We start from the raw sequence: 15775 nt of genomic DNA, 5'->3' as shown, positions 1-15775 counted from the left end.
TTCAGCTTTATCAAACAGGATTATTGAGCGAATATTCAGCGGCGCTGTGGTGAGGTGAGGAATAGCATACTGGTTGGGGATAGAAGCGAAGGGTGTTTCCGTCAGGCTGATTAGAAATGCAACATACTATCAAAAATCCCCTCTAATCAGCATGGTTTCCAAAATGATGCTCCAGTTGGAGCTGCCTGAAAACAGAGTGAGAATTCTGGGTATCTTAAGACAACAAATGAAAAAAATCCCATAGAATGACCACATGTAGACCTCGTTGTAGAACAAGCTGGGCAGAGCTGGAGGGAACATGCAAGCACCGTGTGGTTTTTGTGCCCCACAGCGGCACAGGGATAGCTGGAGAGCACTGCTTTAAGGTCTCCAAAAAGTAAAACAGCGCAGCGCTTGTTGTGGGAGGGAATGCAGTAGATGAGCCTCAGCTCTGAAGTGACAGCAAGGCAGCAAATGCTGTGCTTGTGGGGAAGCACTCAAGGACTGGTGCTGCAGAGTTCAGGGAGTTACAGGTTAAATGGGTGATGATGCCCCACTTTCACCAGTGATTTGGGGCTTTTGAAAAATACGTTTGATACCATTACAGAGTAGGAGCCTGGTGACTTGGGTTTATTTTGTGTTTTTTTTTCTCATGTGTCTTCCAGAGGCAATGAAGTTCAGAAAGAAGGCCGCATGAGTTATGCTGATTTTGTGTGGCTCCTGATTTCAGAGGAAGACAAAAGGAGCGCTACGAGGTCTGACTGATTTCTGTGTCTTACTAAAAGTATTGAGATGAGCAGATAAGACTGTAGAAACTTCTGTGACCAACCACTTACTACAAGAGATGGCAGCTTGGGTTCCAGTGATTATTGGGAGCAAAAGAAGTCACTGTCAACATTTGGTCAAATCATTTGCCTTTCTTGATTAGAAATTGTGTAGAAGCAGAGCTTTCTTGCAATGTTAAATGTCTGGGTAATCATCGGTCCCTTTGGTTACCCCATGTGATGGACTGGCTCTGGGCATAAACCCATGAGATATTTGTGGCAGATCTGCATGTTCCCTTCATGCCTGTAGTAAGTACCGAAACCAGGACAGAAGGGTTTGTAGGGAAACCTCACTGTGTCACTCTGTAAAACCTGTCCATGTGCCTGGCTTGTACAGCTAGTGGGAAACTATTGCACAGAGTTGAACTAGATCTGCATGCACTTATTAGGACAAGGAATCTTATGAGTAAAAATGAGAATAATAATTCATAAATGCAGGGTTGGACTATCCAGAGGTGAAAGGAGGGCGTAGAGTGCAACTGCCTGAAAGCATTGCCTTCTGTACAAAGGAGTAGAGGAAACACAGTGCATATTATGCCTGCCTCATCACTCACCAGCGTCGCTCAGGAATAGCCAGTGTCCTACACTCAGAGTTGGTTGTATTTGGCCAACTTTGCTGCTGAACCAGACAGGGACACCTTAACTGCCGTGAGCCAGTTGAGCTGCAGCACAGTGGAGCTTTGCTGCAGCTGCCAGATGAAACAGGTCACCTAGGAGGCTAACAGGAGGCACTCTTGAGCATTGGCCTGTGCCCTGATCTGTCCCAATGAGTGTCTTCAGCCCTGGTTTTATGCCAGCCTTTGGACAGATGAGCATTAGAGGATGGGGGAAGGGGAATGTGCGCTGCTGCAGTCTCTGCCGTATGGCTTTCCTGGTGCAGTGCTGTGCTTTCACTAGTCCTGCCTCTTTTTCCTAGTATTGAGTACTGGTTTCGGTGCATGGACCTGGATGGGGATGGAGTGCTCTCCATGTATGAACTGGAGTACTTTTATGAGGAGCAGTGTGAGCGGATGGAAGTGATGGGCATAGAACCACTGCCATTTCATGACTTGCTGTGTCAGATGCTTGATCTCGTTAAGCCAGAGAGGGAAGGTAAGTCCTGTTTAATGGGAGTTTCCATCCTCTTTGCTCAATGGTGGATTGAAGAAGTATGTCGCTGTGAAACCCATCTATAGGTAGAGCCTTGTGTTAGAATCACAGGGCTGAAATGAATGAAGTCAAAGTCTGAACAGTGGCTATTGTGACATAATGTTGTGCATCAGGGGGTTTGAAACATTAAACCAAAGAGACCATGTGAATTAACTTGCTGGAACTGGAGAAACAAGTCTTGTATATTCCAGCTGTGGGATGTGCTGACAATCTAGATTACAAAATGACCATCCCTATTCACATTCTTTCATATTTCACACGAATGTGAAAGATCTCCATATGTATGCGAGATTTAAGCCTAATAAACATACCTATATATTGAATAATGTTAAAATCTTTGACTGACTTGGGAAGAAATTTTGTAATACTGTAGGATACTGGTGTTATAATTGAAACTCTAATAAGAGCGACAAGGAACAGGCCCAGTTTCTCACTAAGTAAAAACTCAGCACAATAATGTGGGTTTTTTTGCTGTAGGAAGAGTAACTCTGCGAGACCTGAAGAGATGCAGAATGGCTCATGTATTCTACAACACCTTCTTCAATTTAGAGAAGTATCTGGACAATGAACAGAGGGATCCCTTTGCAGTGCAAAAGGTATAAATCACTCGTACTTGTAAACGCAGGCCTTCTCAAACCCATCTTTGGAATGCTACTGGGTGTAGGGAAAATCCAACTGAATATAAGGAAACTTCCTTCACAGGTAGGCCAAACACTGGAACAGGTTGCCCAGAGAGATTTTGCAGCTTTTATTCTTGGGGGTTTTCAAGATGTGACTGGGCAAGGCCTTGAGCCCCCTGATCTGACCTCATAGCAAACCCTGATTTGAGCAGGGGCTGGGACTAGAGACCTCCAGGGTCTCCTCCAGCAGAAGCTATGCTGCTATCCTGTGATTTGGTTGCCATCACTGATCCTACTACACCAGCACTAGCAGCACAGTGTGTGATTCTAGAGAGAATGACCGGAGCCTGCTGAGTTGCACTGATCCAGCAGGCTGAAAGAGAGGGGCTCAGCTGCACTAGAAGGGAACCTGGTTCGCTCAGTTTAGAAAGGAGCTGTGAGATTCAGAACTTGAGATCCCATTTGTCTGTTTCCATCCCTTACACAGCTGCAGTCATTAAGTCAGCTACCTCGTGAAGATTCATTAATCATCATCAGGGTTGGGGTCTGATCCTTAAAATAGCACTGGCCCTTTTCCTGTAGACTAAACAGAACCAAAGAGACAGACCTTCCTTAAAACCCAGGGGCCAAGGCAGATGAGATGCCAGCTCCATGATCAGGCCATACATGCGGCAGACTAGATGGAAGGTTTGGATGTTGCAGAGTGTGCCTGGTTATCAGCCTGGCTGCGCTGTCATTCATCATCTTCTCTTCCCAAGCAGAGAAAATACAGGTGGCGATTGTGGCTTTCGTGTGTTGCAGTTGTTCCTCACCACTAACTGTAGGATGTTCAGAGACTTGAGTTTTCTCAGCTGTTGGTGTAAAGTCCCTCAGTTCTGGCTTCCCTTGCATATCCAGTGAAACCAGATGTGACTACAGCTTAAAGACTATCTCCCAGAAGCCTCTTATGTGGTCAAAGCACACTAAAGTAGGGGGGATGCCAAACACAACTCTGGCTCCCTCCCAGCTGTTCCCACGTAACCTAAAAGAAGGACTTTGTGGTTCCATGATTCAAGGCTTAAATACATCTCAAGCCAGAATCACCCCATTTTTTGTTGAAAATGCATCATCATAAGAGCAGTCAAGTGGGACCGGGGGGGGGGATAACTTATTTTCCCCTTGTCACAGCAAATGGCAGAGGCCCCAACATTTATAAGGATATTATTCTGTAACCTTCTCTCAAACTTAGTCAATGCTGAGGAGTTCCTCAAAAGATCAGTTGCAATTCACATTTAATTAAATATTTTAAATCGCTAAATTCTTTAACCAGTTACAAACTGCACGGATGCAGGGCTTGCTGAGCTAGAGCAAAGAAAATGTGCGGTTACTAGTGTTCGGCGTTTCTGAAACGAAGCAGGCTCAGTTTGTTGGCAGCTCAGGTCACACACTGAGCTTTAAGGGGTGTATTTTTTCATCGTCATTTACATGCAGATGTTAAAATTGTTTAAGATAATTGTGGCTCTTTCAGTTAAGGCAATTTTTGCCTAGCTGTTTGTATACAGTTGCTTGCTCTTCCTAGAACTGCTGTTTCACGTGTTTAGACCTACTGTAAACAGCTGTAGATAGGTGTGGACCCGGTGTGCTTAACTGCCTGGTCTCTTTAGGACGTTGAAAACGATGGCCCTGAACCCTCTGACTGGGACAGATACGCTGCTGAAGAGTACGAGATTCTTGTGGCTGAGGAGTCTGGGAACGAACAGCTCCAGGAAGGGTAAGCACAGGCATTGCACTGCCCCGGGGACGCACTGTTTGGCTCCAGCTGAGGTTTAATAGAAGCACGTGGGTGCCACTTTTAACAGAGGTAGTGGATTAGCGGATTTATCATTTGGACTCAGCACTGGAGCATGCGAAGCCTGAAACAGTTGCTTCAGAAGGCTGTATTGGTGTGTTTGTGTCAATGGGCTTCTTTGTGGGCAGCCATTTGAGTCAGCTACACGCACTGCAGTAACGAAGATAGCTGTCAAAAAGGACAAAGCTGCCTTCTTTTGGCAACCATACAAAAAAAAAAAAAAAAAAGAGATCAAATGACTTTTGCTAGTCTTGGCCATGTACTGACCATGTCACGCTATCAAAGATTAGAAACTGTAGCTCTGTTACATTTATTATACCTAGCAGAAATTTTCTGGAATGAAATAGTTTTACTTTCTGCCAGACTTCATGCTTTTTAGTCTGTGTTCTTCCTAAGCTGTATTTCAGTGTTTTCAGTCATTTACGAAGTTTGCTGAGACTTTTTCTTTAAAACACTGTTGGTTGCTGCAATACCTACACTCATTCTTGCAGCCTTCTATAAAATTATGGACTGACACTCCAGCTGTCCTTAGAGTCAAGGAATTTAGGCAGAGCATTTGCTCCAGAACCTCTCTGTGTGCAAGGGCTTCCTGCAGAGACTCCTAATGGAGACTCAGTATAATTATCTTTTAGATTTGCATCTGTGTTAGTATCTTCTCAAGAATATTTCTGTAAGTCCCCAGGTTAGTATAACAAACATCCAAAGAATGCTTACCCCATGTTAATCTTGCATGATTCAGGATTTCATCTGTTCTTGAATAGTATTTGTGGAACAATTCAAGTAAGAGTACTGAGAAGATTGCCTAATTTTCAAAACTTCCCACACTGGAAATTGCTTGGGATAACAGTAGCACCTACTAATTAGCCACAGAGATTTGCAAAGCTATTGAGAGCTATGTTTCCCTCTCTCCCTGTGATGTGCATCCAAACAGCTATGGGCTGTTCCCTCATCTCCTTTGAGCTGCCTTGCCTTTTTGTGGCCTTCACAATGGAAGATGAGGTAACACAGGATGGAAGATAAAATTGCTGTATTCCTTGCAGCTGCTTCGCAACACCTGTGTCCTCAATACAGAAAAGAAGTAGGAGTCTACCATAAAAGCTTTGCAGGACCATGAAGCCCCAAATCCACTAAAACCAGAGGAAAAGTGGCAGGTGATGTCAGATTTTTGAAGGCTGTCTGAAACAGCTCTGTGTCTTCCTGTAAAGAGCATGTCAGCAACCTTGCTGCTTGCTTTTAAGAGCCCCTGAAAAGCTCTGTAGTCATGGCAGCAGGATTAGATCTCATTTGTGGAGCATAGCAACAGACCACGCAAGAAAAAAGGAAGGGGAAAAAGAAAAACAAAGAGCTGGATGCCCAGACAAATTTGCCAGAAACAGGCATTGAGTTTTTGCACATACATTATTTCTGCTGTCCTTTGAGGATGACAGAACCAGAGAGGAGGGACAAAACCAGGACCATTTATGAGCTCTCTGAGAGACTGTAAGATTTTTGGCTAAGTTGGCTGACAGAATCTGAAATCTGGTATTTGTCATCTTAATACATTTGAAAATAAGCATCATTCAGCAATCGCAGATGAATTAGTAAGCGGATACCATGTTTGTAACTTAGTCCTGACCATAGCTTCTCTAGATGGAAGATTTCTAAAACCAGTCAGTGTCTGGCTGGCTGACTGCAAGCTTGCCCATTAGAGAGCACTGCTCCTGAAGAAGAGTCTTGTCAAGACATAGTGGATACTCAGAGTGACTTCAAGGATGTTGTGACTCTAATTCAGAGCTACAGTCACCAAAAATAAGATGAGAAAGGTGTTTTCTTGCTCAAGACAGCAATGAAGCACCATGTTTCACTGGAAGCTTGAGCTGATCTGTACACTTCACAGCCATGCTCTGCTTTATACATCTGTGAGTGAGATTCAGTGAAGAGAGTCTGTTCCCTGGTGAGCAGAGTGTTGTTTGAAGGCAGAATAAATAGTTGAATCTGACCTACGCAAGCTCGTAATGCAGATATAAGCATTAGTTTTACAGAAAGCCTTTCTTGCAGTCCAGGCACCGGCCTGCCCAGCAGAAGTGGGCACTGCTTTGGTCACTGTTCCAGAAACCAGTTTCAGCCAGCTGATGTACATGGAAGCCACAGTTGCCTTCATGGAAAGAGATCTTTCTCCACAGGAAGGGAAGCGAGGAGGAAGAGGCCATCTTTTGTCAGCTGCTGCTAGGAAAGAATCCCCTTCACCTGAACAATAAGGAGCAAGGGCACAATGCAGAGCAATCCTGCTCAGAGGCAGGACAAAGTCACAGGATCAGGTGATGTTGGTTTAGGCACTTTAGACCATTTCTCTTGTCTCCCTCAAGTCAGCTGATGGCTCAGTTACTCACTTGAATGAACCCAGCAGCATAGGGAAGGGAAAGAGGAAAGAAATACATGGCTGAACCAGCCCCTGACAAGATGTGTGTTTGCCAGAAGGAAGGACAGAGAATTTACTGGAGTAATTTGCCTGCTCTGAACAAGCCAGAGTTGCCGTGGTTGAGTCTTGAGGAACGTGTGTTTAACCTGCATGTGCCTATCTGTGTATTTGTGGGACTGTGACGTTTTGAAACTGGCCTGGAAGGAGAGAAGGTGATTATCTTTAGTGCTAATCTTGGGGAAGAGCTGTCCCTTGAATGATTCCTAGCCATAAAGGTGGAAAGCATTTTTCCCAAGGTGGGAAAGGCAGGCACTGTTGAGCCTTAAGGAGCAAAAAAGTGAAGTGGAAAAGTAACTCACATGGGAAAGGACAATGGGAAGCCCCTTCCGAAGCAGACACGGCAAGGTTTAGTCCAGAAACAAAAGGCACTGGAAAAAGAAGTTACAATGGAGCTCCAAGTGCTGGTGAATGTGCAAGGTAAACAATACAGGAAAGAGGTGACATTCCACATCTAGGAAAAAAAAGAAGAAAGCTAACAGAAGTTGGTAAAATTGAAGGCAAAGGGGATGCAAAAGGAACATTCCTAAGGACAGCATTCAAATGGGAACAATATGTTTTCTTCAGCTGCAGCATCTTAAACCAAGGAGACACGAGAGAAACTGAGGCAAGTACAAACCTGCACGGTCTGTTCCCAGGCGGGAGAGGCTGGGTAGGCAGGGCTGTGCAGCCTCCTGCCAGGTTCTGCTTCAGCAAAAAGTGTGCGTAGTGCGGACCTTTGCGCAGCCTTGCGTGCCTGATCAGAACAGTTACTGGTGGAGGATCCAGAGCCTTGTTTCCCTTCTCCTGCTTATGCAAGGATCCAGAAGGTGGCAGAATTACTAAGCAGGTGCTTTCCTTTATGGCAGAGAAGAGGAAAATGTTGTCCAGGAAGATCTCTATGCTGTTTGTCTCTTCTTCTCACAGGGGTCACCAGACTATAGCATCAAATCTTCCCCACAGCAGGACAAACGGACTGACAGGCTCCCAAGGGTTTGCTGTGCCTGCGTATGGGTTAGTGAAGGGAAAAACAGTACAAGAAGTGGTAGACAATTCTTTCGTGGCACGATCTGTACTGGGGTATCGAAGGAGCTAACCTTTGTGCAACACACTTTGCCGCTGAACAAACCAGAGCTGTTCCTGTGCTTGCCACTGGAACACCTGCTGCAACGTTTCCTTCATAAGCAGGGCTGCTTTCCAGAACAAGAGGAAGAATTTGAGTTTCTTGGGAGCCCTGAGAAACTAACCTGCAGCGCGCTCAGACTAGAGGCAAAACATCTGAAAACCATCATTTCTCAGGCGTAGGAATGGGATGAGAGGCCCAAAGCGATACCCTCTGCCGCAGAGCACAGAACCCAACCTGCCCGAATAGTGCAACGGGCTGGAGCTGAGAATTCACAGCCAAACCTCCTCGGGCCATAAATGATAAGACCTGCGGATTAAACTTCAAACCAGCTGGGAGAGGAACATGACAGCACTGCCACAACTGTTCTTGTGTGGATGTCAAAACATATCCAAAGCCTGAAGAGGTTTTGGAAACCAGGTGTTTCTGAGCAAGTCTGAGCAAGCCAAATCTCCTCCGGGGCCTGGATGTGTGGCCAGACGACTTTATTTCTACACTGAACTATTAAGGCTACTGTAAGCTACTGACAATTGTTACTGAAACTGCATTCAAGTTTTATAATGCTGAGCACCAGGGAAAAGGTGTTCCGGAACTTACAGACGAGGATGGATGGGAGCACCAAGTCATGTCAGCTGTCAGAATACTGATTACTACCAACAGTGTTTTCAATGCCTTATAACTATCCTCCTCAAGGTTAACATCTTGCATGCTACTGTATTTTAGCCAGCTGTTTTAGTAGCCGCTGAAATAACTTACCTGAAAATGCTTTCACCAAAATACGGCTTTTAAAGACATACCTTTTATCTTTGCAGATCATTTGAAGAAGAGTATGACACAGATGAAGTCTTATCTCCCTCTGAAACTGGAGACAAGTCAGACAAACTAGTTATCTCAGATCTCTCAGCATAGAGAAACGGAAGACATTTAATCATTATCTTTCAAACTGGATAGCATTCAGTCCCAAGACACTTAGGGATTTTTCTTAAATCCGTCATTGGAGCAATGTGCTTTATTTTGTACACTGTAACTCGAGAACCCTTTTTCTCTTCCTGTGTAATTGCAATAAGGTAATTTCTATAAAAAGGCTTTTTACAATGTGTTATTGTGCACGCTCATTAAAAATGGTGATTGCACCTTGTTTCATTTATATATAAATTCTGTTATGTCCCCAGATGTGCAATAAACGCCAGCATCTCATGATTAGCTGTAATAACTGCATGCAACATCTACAGTGGTCATTTCTCAGTCAGTTCTGTCCTGTGCCATTCTCTCCTCTCGACTTTATACAAGGATTGACAAGAGAGCTGCCAAATTAATTTAAATGTCTGTCTAGAAATCTTCTAAAACGCAAGTCACAACAAAGTTTTCTTTTTTTCCTCAGTGTCCTGGAAACCAAGGCACCATGCCTGCACATGGGGAGAGTGATGTCCCTTTTGTGCTTTAAACCACAAGCTCTTACCGTTGATACTGGACGTATTTTACTTGTATGAATCTGTGGACAGTTAAAGCACTACATGATAAAATGTTTCCCTAGGAACTGGAGATATAGTTAAAATTTCTACATGTTCTGCTGTGCATACGAGGATCTTCCTCAGGCTAGTGTTTTGTCTCTGTAGGTATTTTCTAGCATATTCACAAAAAAAAGACGCATGCTGTTCAGCTGGTGTGTTGAAACTGCGGCATCTCCTGCGCACCAGTTCCGTCCATTCCCTGTCTTCTTCTCTCTTGTGCTACTAACCTGTAAGCTGACGTAACGAAGAAAAAAAACCAACTCTAACCTAGTGTGCTGTATTTGTTACCAGAGGGATCCTCTAACTGGTAAAGGAATTTGTCTATAATACCGCCAAAAAGTTATTTTCCACCCATGAAGTAGGCCCCGGTCTCAAAGAGGAAACGCTCTAACTAATGAATTCTTGCTTTAAGTGCAAAATTAAACTGACTTTCCCCATAGGATTGCAACTGGTGTCTCTAGTACTAGCACAGGCTCTGCTGCTGGAGCTGATCCTCCTTGCCAGCTAGTAGCGGTCCGTGATTCAGCACGGAGGCGATTAGAACACAGTCTCACCAGTCCTCAACTTTAGCGATCGGAGATACACAACTAGATGTGGAACTTACCTTCTCCAGCTTGGGACGGGTTTCAGCTGACAGATTTGATTTCAGCTAACGTAACTGTGCCCAAATATGTAATGCTTAGTTGGTACACATACACTCTGTTTCCTCTTACCTCACTGTAAGAATATAGACCCGGCCGCCGCAGGACATCCCTGTGTGAACCCCCGAGACACCACTGCCAGTGCCCGGGTCAGAGCTCCCAGCAGGCAGCTCCTTGCCTGCACTACAGGCACAACCCATCCAGTTAATTTATGACTTGGGTGTGCACATGCACGCTGTTAGCCTGGTGCAGTTTTGTGCATGCAGACCTTAGCACAGTGGAACATTAATCCCTAGGTGATACCTCTAGGTGTTGATAACCAAATAAGTAATTGGCTGATCACTACAATGCAGCTTCAACTTTTCCAGGAGCCTTTGAAGCGTAACGCCTGCCTCCCGCTGCCCAGGTGGGGTACACTGCTGCCTTGTTCAGGTTAGTAACTCTCTCCTCCGGATCCAAATCTGAAAGAGCAGAAGTTTTCAGTTGTGCTGGGCTTGGAGATCTATTTTTTCTTGAACAAAGCTGCTATTTTATCCAGGTGCATATACACACCCCAGGATCCTGGATTTGGTATTCGGGAAACTTCCGGATGCCCAGGTTATTAGTAAAGGCACTGCAAGGTAACTTCCCTTCCATAACAAAAGATGTGAGCAGGGAGCGCTCTACCCAAACCAGCATCAGCCTCTTTGAGGGCAGCAAGCACACGCGCGCGGCTCTGTTCAACACCTGGGTGTTTGCATCACATCTCTATCGTCGCTATGACCTTGAGGGGAAAAGCTTTACGGGGGACGATTCCAGAGGGGCCTAAAGGCAGAAGAAACTAGGAAATGACCGCAGGAATGACGCAGGATGGAAGTCGCACAACCGCTAACTGTCATCAGCTCTGTCTGCTGGGCAAAGCAGGCCAGTGCTTTCCTTCGCTGTCTAGGTCTAGAGTGGCCTTTTCTTCTTGGTTTGAAAAAATTTTACATCTCTCCAGAGATGAAGATTCCTCAAAGAAACAAGAACAACCTTGATCCCATTCTAGGCTAAAACTGAACCTTCGTGATACTTCAGCAGCGCTGGCTTTTAACTCGGTGAGCAGCAGTATGGGAATGTCTAGTTTGCCAATTATGTAAAGCCTCATACCAGGGTAACTTAGTGATTGTCTCTTTAAAGGTTTGCACCTGGGACAGCCCTTGTGCCTCAAAGGGAAGAAGCTCTCCTAGTGCCATACAGACTAATGCAGGTTGGAAGGGACTGCCCTAGGTCTCTAGTCCACCTCCTTGCTCAAAGACAGGCCAGCTTCAAGGTTAGAGCAAGTTTCTCCAGCCCTCATCCAGCTGAGTTTTGAATAATATCCATAGATGGTGATTCTACACCCTCCCTACGTATTACCCTTCCTCCTCCTCATGGGACTTCAAAGCAACATCCTTTTCCAGGAAGGATGTATATTCCTGGAATGCGCAATGTATTTTTCACACGAGGAGGGAGTTAGATGAAAGACTCAAGGACTCACCAGTCAAGCAAGCACCACCCTGTTCTCAAGCACCAGGTGTTGGGATGCAGACGCAGCCCACGATGGACCCAAGAGCTGGTACCCCAGCAGCCCTTGGGGCCTTGCTCTTTTGGATTGGCATTTGTTTTCTTGTGAGGTCATACCCTGAGCCTACGTCTGCTGTTCCCACTTTCTGTATTCACCCACCGCTCTGGGATCTTTCATCTTTCTCCTCATGTGCCTTGTGCACAGGGGCTTTAACTCAACCCACCAAATCAGTTCAGGCTTCCATCTCACACTACACCCATCTGCCTGAACTGCTGCCTGGTTTTGAGAAATCGGGATGGTTTGGGTTGGAAGGAATCTTAAAGCTCACCTAGCCCCACCCCCCCTGCCCCAGGCAGGGCCCCCTTCCCCCAGCCCAGGGGGCTCCCAGCCCCGTCCAACCTGGCCTTGAACCCTTCCAGGGAGGGGGCAGCCTCAGCTGCTCTGGGCACCCTGGGCCAGCGCCTCACCCCCCGCACAGGGAAGGATTTCTTCCCTAGATCTAGTCTAAATCTGCCCTCTGACAGTTTAAAACCCTTATGCCTCATCCTACCCCCACCCCCTGATCCAGAGTCCCTCCCCCCCTTTCCTGCCCCCCCTTTAAGCCCTGGGAGGCCTCTCGAAGGTCTCCCCGGAGCCTTCTCTTCTCCAGGCTGAACCCCCCCAACTCTCTCAGCCCGGCCCCCCAGGGGAGCTGCTCCAGCCCCCCCAGCATCTTCGTGGCCTCCTCTGGCCCCGCTCGAGCAGCTCCGTGTCCTTCTGCTGTTGGGGGCCCCCGAGCTGGCCCCAGCACTGCAGGGGGGTCTCCCCAGAGCGGAGCAGAGGGGGAGAATCCCCCCCCTGGCCCTGCTGCCCCCCCTGCTCTGCCTGCAGCCCAGGGCACGGGTGGGTTCTGGGCTGCGAGCACACAGTGCTGCCTCACGGGCAGTTTTCCCCCCACCAACACCCCCAGTCCCTCTCCACAGGGCTAAAGAAGTCAGTATCCTGAGCCTGGTAAAAATCACCAATTAGTTACCTTTTCAAGGTTTGGCTCTGAGACAAAGCTCATAGCTGCTCTGCTGAGCCCTTTGGTCCCCAGACCCAAGGCCCTCTCTCCTACGGAGAGGCTCACTGCTGCTATGACAAAGTAAAGAGATTCCAAACCCAGCTTAGGCTGTCTAATAGTTCAACACACCAAGCTAATTAAAGAAAAAAAAAAAAAAAAGAACAACTTACAGCAAATGTTTTGCCTCTTATGTGAGTAAAAGGACAAGCTGTGGAAGCCACTCCTAGCACAGTACCAGTGCAAAACTTGGAGTAATTTATATTATTTACTCCAGGAGTAGAAATCCATTCTCTCTCACTAGCACATTTGAAAGTAACCAGAATTCAGCAGGCACAGCTGAATTAGTAGAGGTGTTATTCTACACCCATTTGTGACTTAACCCTGTCCCCAGCTCCTCTGGATGGCCGGTTTCTACACCTGCAGCATCTAAGCAAGGTGAATTTGGGAACTCCTGTTCCAGTTCTTAGCTTTTCCTTCTGGGTAGTCAGAGCGTCAGATAAGGACGTTTGTGAATGCAGACACCAGACCCTGCTGGGCTGCAGCACAGTCCAGCTTCCGTGGCCAGCGAGCTCTCTAGAATGAAGCAACCCAAGAATCACCACACACAAAACCTGCAGGTGTCCGCTTCACTCTGACTTCACCTCCCCAACCCCAACAAATGCCACTTTAGATGTTGCATACCTTTAAAGACAGAACATGCCTTATTTCATTGTAAACCCAGCTCAGACTGAAGTCTACTGAGAGCTGGATTCCTTTTTCCTTATGAGTAGTCAGAAAAGTGAGTAAAATTCAGTTTTGCATGATTAAAAAACCCTACATTTGTGTTTGTGTTCTCTTAGTCTGCTTTTGTCTAGCGAAACGAAGTCCTGTGTCCTTACAAAACCCGTGCTTTTTATTTTTATATTCACAAGTATTCTCTCTCTGCAGTACTAAGATTGGTGATACGCCTCGATACAACCACATGCAATCACTGCTGGAATGGTACTAGCTTGATTTTTACCTTTTCTTCTTCTAAAACCTCAGTAGCAATTCCTGCATTACCGTTTTCCTCCACAAACCCCGGGCACTGACCCAGCTCCCCTCCTGCCGCTCCGCCACCACGCGGCAGCGCTGCGAAACAGACCTGGACAGCGAAAGAAGAAATTCCAGTCAGTCTCAGGGTTACAGAAAACATTGCAGAAAAACCTTCCTGCTCTCTCCTGAACTGAGGATATTTAAGAAAGCTGACGCGAGATCCTCCAACCGAGGTACTGTACTGAGTTACTAAAACAAAATATGCCTGAAAGGCCGAAAAAAAAAGAGGTCACTGAAGTGTCCTGTTCATGGTAAGCATTTTTGGCGTAGGGTGTTTCTAAATCGCAGTACCTTAGGTCTATGCAGCAAATATGAACCTCAATGAAGAGCATGAGCTACTGTAAGAAGAACATGGAAACAGTGCTTCCCCTTTTGTTCTAATCTTTCCTCTGTACCACGGGGTGATGGTTTTAGAAACTGAGTATTTCACAATAAAGGTTCTCATACTTTGTAAAAGTAGTTTGGAGACATTTTGTGCTGGCATGGTTTTATCTTTGTATTTTTACTTTGTAATTTCTTCTTTTTTGGCAAATAAAGGATTTTCAAATTTAAAAAGTAAAACCTCTCTTGTAGTGGTGGGGGTAGAGTGTTATTGTTCACTTCATCTCCCGCTGCTGCCCCAAAATTGCTTTCCCAGCTGCTGCTAAGCTCACACCACCCCGTTACCTGTCAGCAAGACTGCCAAAGCCCAAACTCCAGGCTTTCTTATCAAAAATACTGGGGAAAAGAAGCGATCCGACCACTTACCTTCCTCACATCTTCACCCTCAACACAGAGCACTAACACTGTGCTGACTTACCAAAATGCCAAGCTCCCCCATCTTAACCTGTTCTGAAAAAAAGGACGGCTCCTGGATCTTCTGCGAGTGGAATGAAGAAAAAAAATAAAAAAATTAATGCCTTTTCTAATACCATCATATGCAAACGCTCAAACAGAATCACTGCATTATCACATAACTTCACCTGTGAGATGGATAGGTCAGCATTTCCCCGCGTGCCTAAATCTGTACATAGTACAGCCGCTTTTTGGTGGGGACCTCTGGGTTTCTTTAAAATACCAGTGGCACTTCAATTTGAAAAACAAAATAGTCCAGACCAGACAAAGCAGATGCGCTTGCAGCATTATCGGTTCTACTCTCAATGGTATTCTGTGCCTTTCAGAGCGACTGTCATCAGCCGTGCCACATACTTGGAATGATTCTAACACCCAAAGCTGCCCTGTTTTCTTATTTCACTTTTCAAAGTTAGTAGCAATCAGAAGTTTTTATAATTTGTATAAAAATTAAAAGACATTAAAAAAAAATGTCTCGGGGTGCGGATGTTTTTATTCTGGATCATGCCAGAATCTTTGCACGAATCATGTGCCACATCTGCATGATCTTTTTCTTGAAAGTCCAGCAGAGTTTCAGTTGCATGAGCAGCTCCGTGCTGTGCCAGAGGTACCTGCCTTGGACATCAGGCTTCTCAGGATTTCTTTCTTTCAGGCTCCTGGTACCCTGTAACTACAGGCTTTTTTCTGACCACACACAGTTTTACGGTGCTGGCAGCCTCTCGGGTGCGATGATGACACAAGTGGAAGCAGGGGTGCAAGAAGACATCCGTGACCTGCCCCCTCAGTTTGTGATAATGTTTTAGAACCCCGACCCACTGAGCACGGCTGCGGGGAGCCCGGCGGGAGCCGGCGAACCTGCCGCCACCGCAGAGGGCGAGCCCAGCACCCGCGTGAACAAACTGCTCCACGAGCAGCAAGGCCAGCGCCGTCCCGGTCTTCACTTCCAGTTTTGTTTCCTTGTCCCCCCGCCCCCTCCGCCTCCAGGATTTAATCCCAACCGGTGATTTCACTGACGCGTGATGGGTGGAAAGAGCCTTTCCACTCAAAAGGAAGGTTTTCAAAATGAAAGACGTGTCTTCTCTCTCGAAAGAGCATCTTCCGCATGTTCAGATCTGGATGCTCAAAAGCACCAGACTAATTTTGTGCCACTTACGCGTGATCAAAGGCCCTTCCAGGAGCTCTGTTCTGCTCATC

General features: G+C 46.2%; 1 protein-coding gene across 1 annotated transcript in view; it reads left to right on the top strand.

Moving 5' to 3' along the window:
• PPP2R3A (protein phosphatase 2 regulatory subunit B''alpha) overlaps positions 1-9175 on the top strand; it is a 58639-nt gene extending 49464 nt beyond the window's left edge. The window contains exons 9-14 of the mRNA XM_042798930.1: positions 6-54; positions 645-734; positions 1720-1895; positions 2430-2548; positions 4216-4322; positions 8770-9175. Coding sequence (XP_042654864.1) covers positions 6-54; positions 645-734; positions 1720-1895; positions 2430-2548; positions 4216-4322; positions 8770-8866 — 638 coding nt within the window. The 3' untranslated portion in view covers positions 8867-9175. The remainder of the gene's footprint in view (positions 1-5; positions 55-644; positions 735-1719; positions 1896-2429; positions 2549-4215; positions 4323-8769) is intronic.
• The last annotated feature ends 6600 nt before the right edge of the window (positions 9176-15775 follow it).

This window comes from Tyto alba, unplaced genomic scaffold, assembly GCF_018691265.1.
Source record: "Tyto alba isolate M040663 unplaced genomic scaffold, T.alba_DEE_v4.0 Super-Scaffold_10, whole genome shotgun sequence".
Lineage (NCBI taxonomy): Eukaryota > Metazoa > Chordata > Aves > Strigiformes > Tytonidae > Tyto > Tyto alba.
This window is presented reverse-complemented; position numbering and strand designations above follow the sequence as displayed.